The sequence below is a fragment of the Mustela nigripes genome, chromosome 16 (assembly GCF_022355385.1).
Source record: "Mustela nigripes isolate SB6536 chromosome 16, MUSNIG.SB6536, whole genome shotgun sequence".
NCBI classification, from domain to species: domain Eukaryota; kingdom Metazoa; phylum Chordata; class Mammalia; order Carnivora; family Mustelidae; genus Mustela; species Mustela nigripes.
The window spans coordinates 42,532,102-42,550,588 of NC_081572.1; the positions used below are offsets into that span (position 1 = coordinate 42,532,102).

General features: G+C 35.9%; 1 protein-coding gene across 2 annotated transcripts in view; it reads left to right on the forward strand.

Annotated features, from left to right (window-relative positions):
• TAOK1 (TAO kinase 1) overlaps positions 1–18,487 on the forward strand; it is a 167,472-nt gene that overhangs the window by 59,103 nt on the left and 89,882 nt on the right. For both annotated transcript variants that reach the window (XM_059380827.1, XM_059380826.1), the window contains one exon: positions 4,004–4,225. In XM_059380827.1, the coding sequence (XP_059236810.1) occupies positions 4,094–4,225 (132 nt within the window). In that variant the 5' untranslated portion in view covers positions 4,004–4,093. The remainder of the gene's footprint in view (positions 1–4,003; positions 4,226–18,487) is intronic.

Below are 18,487 nucleotides of genomic sequence, written 5' to 3' on the forward strand. Positions count from 1 at the left end.
ATGATAACTATATATTTAAGAAATGTTAATTCTTAATTGTGTTTGCTCTGGAAGTTTCCATTTTTGTGTGACTCAACTTTTTTTTGACATACAAAATTGTAAAATGCATAAATCTTTTGTGAATTTAAAAAAGTGCAGATAACCTTTTGGTTGTTCTCCCTAGTCAGAATAAGTATTCTAGTTCTAAAAATGTTCTATCTTAATTTTTCTCAAATTTAAAGTACAATGTAAGTAAATTTCTTAAAATTACTAAAACAGTAGCTATAAAAATTCAGAGAATACATATGTGTAGACTAACAAGTAATGCTTTTCATGGCTATACTTTATCACAGAAAATATTAACAATTTAATACATATCCTTCTATACCTTGTTCATAAATTTGCACTATATTGAGAGAGTGCACATACAAGAGAGCATATATATGGTACTTAGATTTAAAAAAGAAACTTATTTGGCACAGAGAGAGAGGGAACAAGCAGGGAGAACCCCAGGCAGAGGCAGGGGGAGGAGAGGGAGAAGCAGGCTCCTCCCTGAGCAAGGAGCCAGACATGGGGTCTATCCCAGGATCCTGGGATCATGACCTCATGCCTAAGCCACCCAGGCACCACTGGTACTTAGATTTTATATATGTGTATATGGTACTTAGATTTAAGCCATTTAATTTTTTTTAAAGATTTTTATTTATTTATTTGACAGAGGTCGCAAGTAGGCAGAGAGGCAGGCAGAGAGAGAGAGAGAGAGAGAGAGATAGAGAGAGAGAGAGGAGGAAGCAGGTTCCCTGCTGAGCAGAGAGCCCGATATGGGCTCCATCCCAGGACCCTGGGATCATGACCCGAGCCAAAGGCAGACGCTTTAACCCACTGAGCCACCCAGGCGCCCCTAAGCCATTTAATTTTTTAAAGTTAATTTCATTGACGTATACTTTCTGTATAGTGAAATGTATCCATTTTATGTGTTCAGTTGTAGTTTTATGACCCAGTTACATAATATCAAGTTACACTTGATACAAGTGTATATACATCTATAATTTACTACCTCAAGATATAGAACTTTCTATTATTTCTAGAGGCTCCTTTGGGCCCCTTTGTTCCCCATACCTGCACCAAGTATCCATGGATCTATTACTTTAGACTAGTTTTGCCTGTTTGAGCATTTATCGGGCGAATCATAAAGTGTGTACTCTTGTTTCTGGCTTCTTTTGCTGAGTCAGCATAATGCTTTTGATACTCATTACTCATTTGTGCTCCTGTGTGAATCAGTAGTTTATTCATTTTCATTGCACTGAATAGTATTTCGTTGTGTGAGTATAACACAATTCTATTACACATTTATTTGTTGATAGACATTTGTATTATTTGTAGTTTTGGACTACTAAGAATAAAGCTACTTTGTGCGAGTTTTTGTGTGCCTGTATTTTCTTTTCTTCAAATAAATGACAGCTAGTTTAGGAATTGCTCCTTCAAATAGTAAATGTTTATTTTTCTTTTCTTTTCTTTCTTTTTTTTTTTTTTAAGATTTTATTTATTTATTTGACAGAGAGAAATTACAAGCAGGTAGAGAGGCAGGCAGAGAGAGAGAGAGGAGGAAGCAGGCTCCCTGCTGAGCAGAGAGCCCGATGTGGGACTCGATCCCAGGACCCTGAGATCATGACCTGAGCATGATCATGGCAGCGGCTTAACCCACTGAGCCACCCAGGCGCCCCAAATGTTTATTTTTCTTGATAAGCATCTGCTAAACAGTTCTCCAAAATGGTTGTACCATTTTACAGTCCACGTAAGGATTTCCAGTTCCTGACCTTATGCATTTATCATTTCTTATGTTTTCTATAAGTGTCTTTGGTATTGATTCCTTAAAGTGGTATTATTGTGGGAAATGATAAGTGCATATATGTATTTGCTAGACTTTTCTCCATGGGGTTTGTACTGTTTTTTCATTACTGCTATTAATGGATGAGTGTATGTATATTTCCCTTCACTCTACCATCAGCATGTGGTGAGTTTTTGCCTTTCTGGTAGGTATAAAATTAAATCTTAGTATAGTTTTAATTTGTATTTCTTTTACTTGGTGTGGTTAGATTTAAGCAATTAAAATTTTTTTAAAGCTTTTATTTATTTATTTGAGAGAGAGAGAGAGAGAGTGAGCACAAGCGGGGGTGGGGGGAGTTGGGAGGCAGAGGGAGAAGCAGACTCCTCATTGAGCAGGGAGCCTGACATGGGGCTAGATCCCAGGAACCTGAGATCGTGACCCTCAGCTGAAGGCAGATGCCTAACCAACTAAGCCACCAGGCACCCCTAAGCAATTTAATCTTTTGAAGTCATTAACTTAATTGAAGTGCAATTTTTTTTTTTCTGTGAACTATGCATATCTCCTGTATTTATTCTTGGCTATTTTCAGGAACTTTTCAGCTATTAAGGGTATCTGATTGTCTTTTTTTTTTTTTTAACTTTTTACATATTAGGGATATTAACCCTTTGTAAACATAAGTTTTGAACTTTTCCCCCAAGTTTATCTTCTGTCTTTTTGTTTGGAGTATCCTTTTCCATGGCCCCTCATTCCAAGTTATCTTTTTTGTGTTGTTAAATATATATCAGTCTTTGTTGTTGTTTTGGATTTGGATCATAGAAAAGTTTCCTCAGTCCTTGATTATGGAGGAACTTATTTGTTTCTAGTACTTACGTATAGTTTTATTCAAGTAATTTCTGTGCCTAGCGTGGGGCTCAAGCTTATGACCCCAAGATCGAGTCATGTTCTTCTTACTGAGCCAAACAGCTGCCTCAGTTTCATTCTTTATGTTTGTATTTCTGACCCATATGTAATTCAGGTGTTCAGTTTAAGGAACAGGTCTCAAATTCATTTTTTCCTCATTTATTTGGGATGTTTCTTAAGCCACTTAGCATGGATTATAATTTTTATATATGTTTTTTGAATGGGTTCTCAATTCTTCTCAACATTTATTTCTTCTCCTTTAGTTGTATGCTAAATTCCAAGATAGACATACATGGGTTTGTTTCTGGACTGTCTTTTAGATTATGGATTTGCTTGTCCTATTTTTAGTATTCTAAATGATGCTATAGTTACTTTTTGGTATTTGATAAGGTTAATGTTCAGTTCCCTCATTATTTCTTACTTCTCAGATTTTTCTGGAGGATGCTATCCCGTTTATGAAATAGGTTATTTTCAGCGTACAGATTAGGGAAATGAGGATACCCATGCTCACAGTTTGTAAATAGTGTTGCCAGGATTCATGTCCAGGCTGTGTCATTCCAGCCCAAGTTCTGAAGCCTGTCAATTATGACAGATAGTTTTAAAATTGAGTAATCAGGTATAAAGGAACTGATAACACCAGGGAATTTAGTGGTTATTTGTGGTATCTACTTATGACATAGATTTGACAAAGGCCATATTTTTTAATGTGAATCAGTTTTATGGGGCAACAGTTATCTGTATGAAATTCATTACTTTGTCCCATTGTAGTTTTCTTTGGAATGCCTGTTAGAGTTGATTAACACTGGCAAATGGTATCTGAAAGGAAAAGAAATAACTGACTGAATTAAATCTTTTGTGTATTTTCTTACATTTGAATAACATTAATAGATGGAAATCTTCCTGGTGTTAGAGACAGTATTGGCACAACTTAAGTTGTGCATGTTTTTGATAGCTTATGTGTTATCTCTTCCGATGGGTGCACTGCATCTGGATTAGATAACTCTTTAAGTACAGATACAGAAAGGCTTCTAAGACATAAGATTTGTTTAATTTTTAAAAGTATAAATATAGTATATATTTACATACTATGGATATTAAGAATCTGGGTTTTCTTAAAGTACCACAAGTGATTGTGATGATGAACCAGGTTGAAGAATTAGTAGACCACATTTCCTTTTCAGTGAAAAATCAATGCCTGAGATAATTTTGTATATGCTATCAGAAAATGATCTTGTATTAATTATTCTTAGCAGCTTTTGCTTTTCCTGACTTTTTTTCCTTCTTTTTCTACAATAGTTCATGCCAACGTGGCTTCATTCATACAGATGAACCAAGGATTGGGATAGCAGTATAAAATTAGAATCAGAGAACTGATTGCCCAGCAGGATGCCATCAACTAACCGAGCGGGCAGCCTGAAGGACCCTGAAATTGCAGAGCTCTTCTTCAAAGAAGATCCAGAGAAGCTCTTCACAGATCTCAGAGAAATTGGCCATGGAAGCTTTGGAGCAGTGTATTTTGTAAGTGTTAAAGGTTTATACCAGTGACCAGTATTTACTTAGTATCTAGTCCCAGCAGGGTGAAAAAAAAATAATATAAAGAAACATAGTCCATTTTATAATTACTTGCATAGATAAATGTGTATAATATGAAAGTAGGTAGTTGTATTTATTGAGCTTCTCAGATTGTTGGAAAAAATGGGGGAATTTTATTTTGCTTTAACTTACATGTGGTTTAGCATTTTAGCACAGTGGTTTGAGGTGTCTAATGACTTACATTACTATAGAATTAAGTGTTGCAGAACACCGACTTCTGTAAAGTCTCATACACAGTTTTAGTGCTTGTGGAAATCTAGGATTATCTTTTGACAGAAGGTTATGTACCAAAGTCTTTTTTTCTTGTGTATGTATATGCATGTGTTGTGCTAAAAGAATCATCAAATTTGCCATTTTAAGCATTTTTAACTGTACAGTTTGTGATGTTAATTACACTCACAAAAATGTTGTACAACCATTAACATTATTTCTAAAACCTTTTCATCACCCCAATAGAAGCTCTGTATTTATTAGCAACAACTCCTCCTTCTCCCTCTACCTAACCTCTGATCTACTTTTTTCTATGAATTTGGCTATTCTAGATATTTCATATGAATAAAATGAAATCATATAATATTTGTACTTTTGTGTATAGCTTATATCACTTAGTATAATGTATAGCATAATACTTTATAGGTCAGCCATGTTGTAGCATGTATCAGTGCTTCATTCCTTTATATAGCTGAATAATATCCCATTTTATGAATATACTATGGTTTGCTTATCCATTCATTTGTTGATGGACACTAGATCATGTCCACCTTTTGGCTATTGTGAATAAATGCTATAATGAACACTGGTGTACAAATGCTCGTTTGAGTCACTGTTTTCAAATTTGGGTGCATATTTAGGAGTGAAAATACTAGATCACACGGTAATTTTATGTTTAACTTTTTGATAAACTGCCAGACTGCACCATTATATGTTTCCATTCCCACTAGCAGTTTCCATTCCCACTAGCAGTTTACCAGAGTTCTAGTTACTCCATGTCCTTGCAAATGCCTCTTATTTTTGTTACTTTGATTATAGCTATCCTACTCGGTGTGAAATAGTATCTTGATGTTTTGATTTGTATTTCCCTATTGGCTAATAATGTTGAGCAGCTTTTCATGTGCTTATTGGCCATTTGTATATCTTCTTTGGAGAAATGCCTATTCGGATCCTTTGCCCATTTTAAAATTCAGGTTGTTTGTCTCCATGTTGAGTTGTAAAGGCTCATTATGTATTCTGAATATTAAATCCTTATCAGATGCACAATTTGCAAGTATTTTCTCCCATTCTATAGTTCGTCTTTTCACTTTTTTGATAATGTCCTTTGATGTACTGAAGTATTAAATTTGGATTAAGTCCAATTGGTCTATTTTTTTGTCATTGTTACTTATGCTTTTGGTGTCATGTCTAAGAATCCAGTGTGAAATCCAAGGTCATGAAGATTTATCCCTATGTTTTCTCCTAAGAGTTTTATGGTCTTAGCTCTTGACTCATTTTGAGTTAATTTTTGTATATGTTGTGAGGTAAAGGTCCAACTTCATTCTTTTGTATGTGGAAATCCAGTTGTTCCAGTGCCTTTTATTATAAAGACTTTTCTTTCCCCGTTGAATTGTCTTGACGTATTTGTGCAATCAATTGGTCATATTGTATAGGTTTACTTCTGAAAACTGTTATTTTCCATTTGTCTGCATATCCATCTTTATGCTAGTATCATACTGTTTTGATTACTGTAGCTTTGTAGTAAGTTTGAGATCAGGGATAACTTTATTCTTTTTAAAGATAGTTTTTGCTATTTGGGGCCCTTTGCAATTCCATATGAATTTGAGGATTGGCTTTTGTATAAAATTATACGAATTGTATAAATCTGTAGACGATGCTTGGTAGTATTGGCATCTTACCAATATTAAGCCTCACTATGAATGCAAATGTCCTTCTAAACATTTATTTAGGTCTTCTTTAATTCTGTTCAGCAATGTTTTATAGTTTTCAGTGTTCAAGTGTTATAATTCATTGCTTAAATATAGTCATCAGTCTGTTTTTCTTTTAGATACTACTGTAAATGTAATGACTTTCTTAATTCCCTCTTCAGATTAGTCTGTTATTCTTTTAGATACTACTGTAAATGTAATTACTTTCTTAATTCCCTCTTTAGATTATTCATTGCTGGTATATAGAAACAGCTGATTTATGTGCATTGGTTTTTTTTTTTTTTTAATCCTACAATTTTGCTAATTTTCTTAGCTCTAGTATCTTTCATGTGGATACTTTGGAATTTTGTATAAGATCATGGCACTTACAAGTAAAAATTGTTTTACTTCTTCCTTTCCAATTTGGATGCTTTTTATTTGTTTTTCTTACCTGTTTGCACTAATTAGAACTTTGATGGTGGTGATGAAAGTGAGCATCCTTGTTCCTGATTTTAGGGAGAAAGCTTTTTTTCAGTTTTCGTCATTGAGGATGATATTAGCTGTGGGGTTTTCCTAAATGCCCTTTATCATATTGAGGAAGTGCCTTCTGTTTCTAGTTGTGTGTTTTGTTTTTTGTTTTTTTTTTTTTTAATGAAGGGTTGTTGCACTCTGTTATGTATCCTTTTTTTAAATTTTTAAAAAAGATTTTATTTATTTATTTGACAGAGAGAGATCACAAGTAGGCAGAGAGACAGGCAGAGAGAGAGGAGGAAGCAGGCTTCCCGCTGAGCAGAGAGCCTGATGTGGGGCTCTATCCGAGGAGGGATCATAACCTGAGCCGAAGGCCGAGGCTTTAACCCACTGAGCCACCCAGGCGCCCCTGTTATTTATCTTTTTGGTATCAATTAAGATGATGATATGTTTTTTCTTTTTTGTTCTGCTAATGTAGTATATTACATTATTGATTTTGTTACATTGAACTGCTCGTGCATTTCTGGAATAAATTCCACTTTGTCATGGTTTATAATTTAATATGCTATTGGATTTGGTTTGATAGTACTTTGAGGATTTTTATATCAGTGTTCATAAGAGACACTGTAATTTTCTTGTGATTTTCTTGGTCTGGTATTGGTGTCAGGTTAATACTGGCCTCATTGAGTTAGGAAGTGTTCTCTTATTTTTTGGAAGAGTTGGGGAAGAATTGGTGTTCATTCTTTAACTGTTTGGTAGAATTCACAGGAAAGGCATCTGGTTATGGACTTTGTTTTTGATTACTTTTTCAGTGCTTACTTGTTAAATGTCTGTTGCTATTTTTTATTTTCTTAAGTTCCTTTATTTGTGGGTTCTAGGAATTTGTTTCACCTAGATTATCTAATTTATTGGTATTCACTTGTAAATAGTATCTCACGTATAACTCTTTTTATTTCTGCAAATTGGTTGTACTGTTCCCGCTCATTCCTGGTTTTAGTTTTGGCTCTTCTCTCATTACTTTTTTATTGTTGTAACTAAGTCTGTTTTCTCTTGAATTTTAACTATAATTCTGGTTTGAGATTTTCAGTAAAAGACCCTTAGTAAACTTTGCTTGTTCATATAAAAATGTATTATATCACCTTTAACTGAGAAATGAAAAGCATACAGAAGCCATTACTTATAATTATTTTCCCTTCAGGTAACCATTGATACTATTTCATTTATATCTTTTCAGCCTTTCAGTAATGTACATAGATTTAAGATGACTGTTATTTCAACTTAGCCAAGACTCCCGGTGTTAGTGGGGAAAGTCCCATGTCCTAGAAACCCCATAGTCCAGGACAAAATGAAATAATTATTTATCCAACATATATTTGTAACATGTACTGTTTATATACTGTTCACTTGCCATTTAGGTTTTACAATGAAAATGGTATCATTTGTTTTTAAAAATTTTATAGTCCTGCTTATTTTTCATATTAATAAGTATACATGTATAACAATTATTGTATCAGATTTTATATATCCATTCAATATATCATAATTTGCTTTTCATTCCACATGATTAGATAGTTAGGTTTTTCCAACCCTGCCCCCTTTTTTTGCTGTTAGAAATAATACTATAATTGAACATCATTATATTTCTTCTAAATAGATATGTTTGCTAGTTTGGAGGGAAAAAGAAGAAAAGGAGATTAAAGTAATGTGAGTAGCCTAGAAAATGAAGAATATTTAATAGGAGACCATTGAAGGGAGGCTTGGATTATCAATTACTAAAAAACTGTGACAGTAGAGACACCCAGTTGGTTCAGTCAGTGGAGCATGCAACTTTTGATCTCAGGGTTGTAGGGTTGTGAGTTTGAGCCCCACATTGGTGTAGTGTTTATTTAAAATTTTTTTTTTATAACTAAGCACAATCATCAAAGCCATATGGTATTAGTGCCTAAGTAGGCAAAGAGAAGAAAGAATAGAACCGGAAGTGATAGTAATTTAAAGAGGTTTTGGGGGGAAGTTTTGTTTGTTTTTGCTTTTCAAGAGAGAACAGAGCATGAGTAGGAAGAGGCAGAGGGAGAAAGAGAGAGAGAATCTTAAGCAGGCCCCATGCTGAACATGGAGCTGAATGCAGGGCTTGATTTCACAACCCTGAGATTGTGACCTGAGCCAGAATCAAATTGGTTGCTTAACCAACAGGGCCACCCAGGCACCCCTGGGAGAAATATTTTATGGTGTGTATCTATTTGGCAGTTCTTCTACAGGTGAAAGAAGACATCTTTTGGCATAAAACTTATTGAAGCGAGAAAGTAGGTTAATTTTTTTTCATTGTTTAAAAATACACTGCCATAAGCAGGTAAAAGATACATAGAGGTGCGTGGGTGGTTCAGTCGGAAGAGCATGCATCTCTTTATCTGGGGGTCCTGGAGAGTTCAAGCTCTATGTTGGATATGGAGATTACTTAAGTAAAAAATAAAAACTTAAAAAATATACTTCCTGTTGAGAAGTGAAATTGTAATACTTTATAAACCTGAACAGTTTCATCTTAAGGAAATTGAGATGAAGATTTTAAATTAAGTAGAGATATTTATTTATTTATTTATTTTAAAAAGATTTTATTTATTTTTAGAGAGAGAAAGCTCATGTGAGAGAGCATGATCTGGGGATAGGGGCAGAAGGAGGAGAAGCGGATTTCCAGCTGAGTAGGGAGCCCAACACAGGGCTGGATCCCAGGACCCTGAGATCATGACCTGAGCCAAAGGTAGATGCTTAACTGACTGAGCCACCTAGGCACCTCAAGTAGAGATATTTAAAAATGACTTTATTTTTCTAGAACAGTTTTAGTTAGGCTCACAGTAAAATTGAAAGGAAGGTACAGAGGGATTTCATATAATCCTTTCCCTCACACATGCATAACCTCCCCCATTATCAGTATCTTCCACCAGAATACAACTGATGAACCTACACTGGCATAACATAATCACCGTAACATTAGGGTTCACTCTTGATACTGTACATTCTATGGGTATAGTCAAATGTATTATAAGTACCCATCATCATACAGAGTAATTTTGCTGCCTTAAAGAAAACCTCTTTGCAGGTTTTTAGGTTTTTGTGTGGATATATTTTCACCTCCTTTAAATAAATACCAAGGAGTGCCATTGCTACATTTTATGGTAAGATATGTTTAATTTTGTAAGAAACCACCAAACTATCTTATAAAGGGACTCTGCCATTTTGCATTCCCACCAAGACTGAAGGAAGGGTTCTTGTTGCTCTATATCCTCATCAGTACCAAAGGGTACTGTCAGTGTTCCAGATTTTGGCCATTCTAATTGTGTCTAGTAGTACCTCATTGTTTTAATACCAGTTTCCCTGTAATACATGATATGAGCCATCTTTACATATGCTTATTTCCCATCTGTATATTTTCTTTGTTAAGGTGTCAGGGTGTTAGGCCCATTTGTAAATCAGGTTTTATGTTTCCTAATTGTTGAATTTTAAGAGTCCATTGGGTCCAGGGCTTTGCTTTATTAGGAAATTTTTGATTACTGATTCAATCTACTTGTAAGTAATACTATTCGGATTTTCTATTTCTTCATGGCTTGGTCTTGGTAGGTTTTGTATTTTCAGAATTTACCCTTTTCATCTAATTTGTTGACATACAGTTGTTCATAGTACTCTCTTAAAATTCTTTTATTTCTGTAGAATCAGTAGTAATGTCCCCTGTTAATTTCTGATTTTAGTATTCTTTATTCCTTAGGCCATCTAACTTAAAGGTTCATCAATTTTATTGATCTTTTTGAAAAACCAACTTTTGATTTCATTGATTTTCCCTGTTATTTTTCTGTTCTCTATTTTATCTCTGCTTTAATCTTTATTATTTCCTTACTTCTACTACATTTAGGTTTAGTTTGTTCTTTTTCTAGTTCCTTAAGTGGTTAAGTTAGGTTGTTAATTTGAGAATTTTTTTTTAATGTAAGTCTGCATAACTACAAATTTCTGAGCATTTTTTTTTTTTACTTGGCCCCATAAGTTTTGATATGCTGTATTTTTATCTTCATTCAACTCTAGGTATTCTAATTTCCCTTGTGATTTATTCTTTGATCCATTGTTGTTTAGAAATATGTTGTTTAATTTCCCCAACTTTGTGAATTTTCTAATTTTTTGTTTTTATTTTTGAGGGAAAGGAAGAGGGAGGGGGAGACGTAGGGCTCGATCTTACAACCCTGAGATCATGGCCTGAGCTGAAATCAAGAGTCTGGTGCTTAACCAACTGAGCCACCTAGGCGCCCTTAGTTTTCCTTTTTTGTTACAAATTTCTGACTTTATTGCATTGAGATCAGAGAGGATTCTATGTATGATATCTGTCTTTTTAAATTTATTGAGACTTGATTTGTGACCTAACATATGTTAAGAAAGTATCCCACGGACCCTTGAAAAGAATATGTATTCTGTTGTTGGGTAGAGTGTTCTGTAATTGTATATTAAATCTGGTTGGTTTATTGTGTTAAGTTCTCTATTTCCTTGCTTATCTTCTATCTGGTTGTTCTCTCCATTATTAATGGAATATTAAAGTCTCCAAATATTATTGTAGAACTGTTAATATCTTTTCACTTCTGTCAATTTTCACTTCATATATTTTAATGACCTTTTATTTGGTTTTGTAAATGTTTATAATTGTTAAATCTTCTTGCTGTTTTGAACTTTTATTAGTATATAACGTCATTCTTTGTCTCATAACCTTTTTTGACTTAAGTCTTTTGATTTATAAATCTTTGTGAACTCAGTTTTTCATTTTTCTTAAGTGTGGATGAAATTATTGGGATCATAGGGCAGGTATATGTTGAGTTTTATGACCAATTCCCAGATTTTTCCTTAAGAAGTAAAAATTTTACGCGCCCATCAGTAGCGTATGGTAATTCTGTTTATTTCATGTTCTTTCCAACATTAGGTGTTTGTTGACAGTCATTTTAATTTGAGTCATTCTGGTGGATGTATAATAGTATTTCATTAAGGTTGTAATGTATATTTCCCTGATGATTGGTGATAGTATGTTTTCATAGACTTAATGGTCAGTCACATATCTTTGGGAAGTGTTTGTTGAGATGTATTGCACATTTCTTAAAAACTAGGTTATTTTTCTTTTTGGGTTTTATGGGTTCTTTGTAGGTCCTGGGTACTTACCATTATTATATGTTTTGTGAATATTTTCTTCCAGAATTGGAAAATTACATTTATTCTGTAGTTTGTTGGGTATAATGATCAATGCATGTCAAGCTGAGAACATATATTGATTATAGTCTTCAGATCTTTTGCATCCTTTCTAATTTCATTTGTTTTGGTGTGCATGTTCTATCAGCAGCTCAGAGATGTGTTTTCAGATCTCTTCTGATTGTGCATTTATCTGTTTTTCCTTTTATCGCTCTCTTACTTTCTAAGCTGTGTTATTAGGAATGTACAAATTTTGGCTTATTGTATCTTCTTGTTGAATTGTCCCATTATCAGTACAAAATTTCACTCTTTATCTTTCATAGTATTTCTTGCTTTAAAATCTACTTTGACGTTAATCAGACATTTTTCTTTGTCAAATGCTTGCCTGCTATTTCTTTAGGGAGCCTGGGTGGTTTAGTTGGTTAAGTGTCCAGCTCTTGATTTTGGCTCAGCTCATGATCTCAGGGTTGTGAGATTGAGCCCTGCTTGAACCAGTGGGTTAAGCATGGAGCCTGATTATGATTGTCTCCCCCTTTTTCCCTGCCCTCCCCCCCCAAAAATTAAAAAATATGAACTGTTTCTCATCTTTGTTGTCTTTTTCCTCCAGAATTTTTCCACCTTTATTGTGATGTGATTGATACATAATATTGTGTAAGTTTAAGGTGTCCAGTGTGTCAATTTGATACATTTATATATTGTAAAATGATAACCACTATAATATCATTAACACCTCCTTCTTGTCACCTAATCATCATTTCCTTTTTATAGTGAGAACATTTAAGATCTACTCTCTTAGGAACTTTCAAGTGTATAATACGGTATTATTAGCTGTAATCACCATGAATTGAATTCCCAGAATTTGTTAATCTTATAACTGGAAGTTTATATCCTTTGACCAGTATTTCCCCAATTTCCCCCACTTCCCAACCCCTGGTAACCACTATTTTACTCTATTTCTGAGTGCAGCTTCTGTAGATTCTACATAAAAGGGACAATATACATTATTTTTCTTTGTCTTTTTAAGTTTATTTATTTATTTAAGTAGTCTGCACCCAACATGGGGCTTGAACTCACGACCCTGAGATCAAGAGTCCCATGCTAATCCAACTGAGCCAGCCAGATGCCCTGTATTTGCCTTTTTCTGTCTCACTTATTTTACTTAGCATAATGCCCTCAAGTTTCATCCAAGTTGTTGGTTCTTCCTCGTGGCTGAATTAATATACTGTGGTGTGTGTGTGTGTGTGTGTGTACCGCATTTTTATCATTCATCCTTTGACAGAATCTTCTGGTTATTTCTGTATCTTGTCTACTGTGAATAAGGCAGTGAATTTGGGGCTGCAGGTATCTCTTCAAGATCTTGAATTCAGTTCTTTTGGGTATGTACCCAGAAGTAGGATTGGCTAGGTCATATGGTAGTTCTATTTTTAATTTTTTGACAAACTTCCTTTTTGGTTTCCATAGTGTTTGTACCAATAAGCAGTGCACAAGGTTTCCCTTTTCTGCACACCCTTGCTGATACTCATTATCACTTGTCTTTTTGATAAGAGCCATTCTAACAGGTTTGAGGTGATATCTAATTGTAGTTTTGAATTTCCCTGATAATTAGTTATGTTGAGCACCTTTTCATTTATTTACCTGTTGGTCATTTGTAAGTCTTTTTTTGAAAAATGTCTATTTAGGTACTCTGTCCGTTTTTTAATTGGGTTAGTTTTTGACTATTTAGTTTTGTGAGCCTGTTATAAACATTTTGGATATTAACCCCTATCATGATTTGCAAATGTTTTCTTCCATTCCATTGATTGCTTTTTCATTTTGTTGATTGTTTTGCCATGCACAGATTTTTAATTTAATTTAGTCCCACTTACTTATTTTTGCCTTTGTTTCTTGTGCTTTGGGTGTTCTATCCCAAAAATTGCTGCTAAGAACAAAGGGGCTTTTTCTCTATTTCATCTTTGTTTTAATTGAGTTATTTTACCCATTAATATTTTATGTAGTTACTGCTTATAGGTGGGCATACGTCTGTTTTTTTCTATTTGATTTCTGTTTATTTTGTCTGTTCTTTTGTTACTTGTGCTTGCCATCTTTTTTTTTTTTAAGTGAGCTCTAGGCCCAATGTGGGGCTTGAACTCACCACCCTAAGATTAGGAGTCGCATGCTCTATTGATTGAGCCAGCCAGGCACACCTCTTCTTGCTGTCTTTTCAATTAATCAAGAGTTTATTGTTGTTATTATTGTTGTAAATTTAGGTTTTATTCAGGTATGGGGATGCCAACAGATCAGGTAGAAACAGCCACCGGAAAGATGGTTTTGTTATACTCAACAGATCCAAGAGAAGGGGGCATGCCAGGCCAGAGGGGGCCATCTGGGGAAGCACTGGTATCAGTGAGGAAGCAGACGCAGCAAGGGAAAAACATGGGTAAGAGCATTTATTGTGGTTTCTGTAAGAAGAAACAAGTGAGGCAGGGTGGGCAAGTTTAGGATTATCTAGGGTTTTGTTTTGTTTTTTAAAGATTTTACTTATTTATTGGGGGAGAGGGGCAAAGGAAGAGGGAGAATCAGACTCCTCACTGAGCAGGGAGCCCCTATGCAGGACTCCATCCTAGGATCTCAGGGTTCTGAGCTGAAGACAGACACTTAACTGAATGAGCCACCCAGGTGCCCCTTGTTTTGTTTTGTTTTAAAGATTTTATTTTAAGTTATCTTTGCACCCACCAAGGGGCTCAGTTCACAGTCCTCAGATCAAGAGTCATATGCTTTACCAGCTGAGCCAGCCAGGTGCCCCTGGGATTATTCTTAAGTGCTTTTAGCAGGCTCTTGGATATAGGAGTTGTCCTTAGTTGTCTAGTATTTGGCCCTGTGGTGATTAAAGCAGAGAACAAAGGCCCTAGACTGGGAGGTAATTAGCCGTAAGGGCTCTGGATTGGTGATTTGTATATGAAAGATGTGCTTGTTTGCTCTTTCTAGGAATTAGCTAACTCTGGTTGTGGCAGTCCCTACCTGTTAGCAAGGCTCCAGACATCAAAGCATCATTACAGCAAAAAAAAAAAAAAAAAAAAAAAAAAGGCATCAGAGGGGTGGTGCCTGGCTGACTCAGTCGGTAGAGCATACAGCTCTTGATCTTGGGGTTGTGAATTTGAACCCCATATTAGGTTCATATTATTGTGGATCCTACTTAAAAAGAAAAGACATGAATAATTGACATTTTCCCCCACCATTAAATAAATAAATATACGTGTGTGTCTGTCTGTCTGTCTATGCATGCATGCACACGCATGCATTTCCCTCCTTATTAACCTCTCGGTTATCCATTCTTTTATTATTCTTTTAATCGTCACCCCAAAAATTATATATTCTTCTTTTTTTTTTTTAATGGGGCATCTGGGTGACTTAGTTGTTGGGTGTCTGCCTTCGGCTCAGATTGTGGTCCCGGGATCCTCGTTGGGCTCCCTGCTCGGCGGGGAACCTTCACCATCTCCCACTCCCCCTGCTTGTGTTCCCCCTCTCACTGTGTTTCTCTCTGTCAAATAAATAAAACTAAAATAAAATAAAAATAAAGATTTTATTTATTTATTTGAGAGAGAGAGAGTGTGTGAGCGTACATATAAGCAAGGGGAGTAGGAGAGGGAGAAGCAGGCTCCCCACTGAGCAGGAACCCTGATGGAGGCCTCAGTCCCAGGACCCTGGAACCATGACCTGAGCTGAAGGCAGATGTGTAACTGACTGAGCCACCTAAGTGCCCCAGATATTATATATTCTTTAAAAGAAATTTTTTTTGTTAACATATAATGTATTGTTAGCCCCAGGGGTACATGTCTGTGAGTTGCCAGGTTTACACACTTCACAGCACTCACTGTAGCATATACCTTCCCCAATGCCCATAACCCACTACCCTCTCCCTACCCTTCTTCCCCTAGCAACCTTCAGTTTGTTTTGTGAAATTAAGAGTCTCTGTGGTTTGTCTCCCTCCTGATCCTATCTTGTTTCATTTATTCTTTTCCAAACCCCCAAACTCCCCATGTTGCCTCTCAACTTCCTCATATCAGGGAGATCATATGATAATTGTCTTTCTCTGATTGACGATATTATATATTCTTCAGTTGCTATAGTTAACTTAGCACTTGTACCACTTCTCAAACTTTGAAAACTACACTGTTTCAATTGTCTTTCTCCTTTGTGCAATTTTTCTAAAATGTCCATTTGATTCTTTTTTAACATTTTATTTCATTTAATTAATTTAATTTTTAAAAGATTTTATTTATTTATTTGACAGAGATAGAGAGGGAATGCAAGCAGGGGGAATAGGAGAGAGAGAAGCAGGCTTCTTGCCAAGCAGGGAGCCCAACACTGGGCTCGATCTCAGGACCCTGGGATCATGACCTGAGCTGAAGGCAGTTGTTTAAGCAACTGAGCCAACCAGGTGTCCCTATTTTTAAATAAATAAAACCATTACAGGGCTTGATCGCACAATCCTGAGATCATGACCTGAGCTGAAATCAGGTCAGGTGCTTAACCAGCTGAGTCACCCAGGTACCCCTAATTTACATTTTTTTAAGAAAAGTTTTTATTTATGTATTTGAGAGAGAGAGCATGTGTGAGATCACAGAAGGCCAGAGGGAGAGGGAGAAAGAATCTGAAGCAGACTCTGCACTCAGTGGGGAGCCTGATGCAGAGCTTGATCTCATGACAGAGAGTTCATGACCTGAGCCAAAACCAAGAGTGGATGTTCAACCAATTGAGCCACCCAGAAGCCCCTGCAGATTTATGAGCTTTTCAACTCCCTTTTTTGAGATGATGCATTGTAAGTCTCAGACATTTTGGAAGCTCCTGTTCCTGGTCTCTGTCTCTTTAGCTTACTTTTCTCCTTGGATTCTTTTCTTCTATACCACAAGTTCAGGGATAAAGCTGCAGTAAATTTACAGCTCATTTTATGTATTGTTTTTCTCTGAAGCAGTCTAGTCTCTCTCAAGCATTCTAGTCTCTAAAACCTGCCTGCATTTGTTACTCTTAAATAGTTTCATGCAGTCATTTTATATATATTGCCTGCTTTTATAGTTGTTTTGGGCAAGTATTAGTAGTGAGGTTTTCTTAGGTTAACGTTTGTTGTTGTTTGGACTTGCATGGACTTTTCTTTTTTGTAGATTTCTTTAATTAATTTTGAAAGATATTATAATTAATGTCTTTATATAATTGAAATTATATATCATATATAATTATATATATAAATGAATATATAATTAATTGAAAGATAGAGTGAAAGAGAGAGAGAGCACAAGCAGGGGGAGTGGCAGAGGGAGAAAGAGAAGGAGAAACAGGCTCCCCACTGAGCAGGGAGCCCCACATGGGGCTTGATCCCAGGACCCTGAGATCATGACCGGAGGCCAAGGCAGACGCTTAACTGATTGAGCCACCTAGGTGCCTCTTGCATGGAATTTTCATATATTATTCTGTAAATATGTGTTTTGGAGCAATGGGTATTTCATTGTTAATAATGGAAAGTATAGAATTTCTGTAGATTTTTTCTCTTCTTTAGACTTGCCCACATGATCTTGTCCAGTGGAGAGAGTAATGTTATGATCCTTTTCCTTGCATTAAGGTACTGAGTTAAATCACATACTAGCAAAATACCAGTGATTTAAAATTTTTAAACCTATAAAATTGTATTATCTTCAATCCATAACTTGTCAGTAGTCTTTTTTGAAGTGATTAAAGCAGGTAGGTTTTAAATTAGGGTTGTAGTGGGGACTAAGGATGTAGAAGAGAAAAGTGAAAAGAAAAGATAAACAAGGGCTCTCAAAGACAGTCCCCTACACTATACTAAGAAATGTAGATTTGAGATTTAAAGAAAAATTTTTTAAATTTATTTGGCAGATGGAGACCACAAGTAGGCAGAGAGGCAGGCAGAGAGAGAGGAGGAAGCAGGCTCACCACCGAGCAGAGAGCCCCATGCAGGGGTCCATCCCAGGACGCTGGGATCATGACCCGAGCCAAAGGCAGAGGCTTTAACCCACTGAGCCACCCTGGTGCCCCAGAAATGTAGATTTGATTCTTTAGTCTTCAGGGAACCACTGACATGCAAGAGAAATACTGTATTTCCATTTGTGATATAGAAGGTTTATTCTTGCAGCAATGTGGAGGGAAGATTGGCCTTGTCAAAAAATCAAAGAAAGGATTCTGATTTTGAAGCTTTTCTGATAATTTAGGAAAGAAATCCTAAGGGCTTGGTGTGCTGGGGTGGCTCAGTTGGTTGTGTCTGACTCTTTATTTCTGCTCAGTTGTGATCTCATGGAGGACGCTGGGATCATGACCCGAGCCAAAGGCAGAGGCTTTAACCCACTGAGCCACCCTGGTGCCCCAGAAATGTAGATTTGATTCTTTAGTCTTCAGGGAACCACTGACATGCAAGAGAAATACTGTATTTCCATTTGTGATATAGAAGGTTTATTCTTGCAGCAATGTGGAGGGAAGATTGGCCTTGTCAAAAAATCAAAGAAAGGATTCTGATTTTGAAGCTTTTCTGATAATTTAGGAAAGAAATCCTAAGGGCTTGGTGTGCTGGGGTGGCTCAGTTGGTTGTGTCTGACTCTTTATTTCTGCTCAGTTGTGATCTCATGGA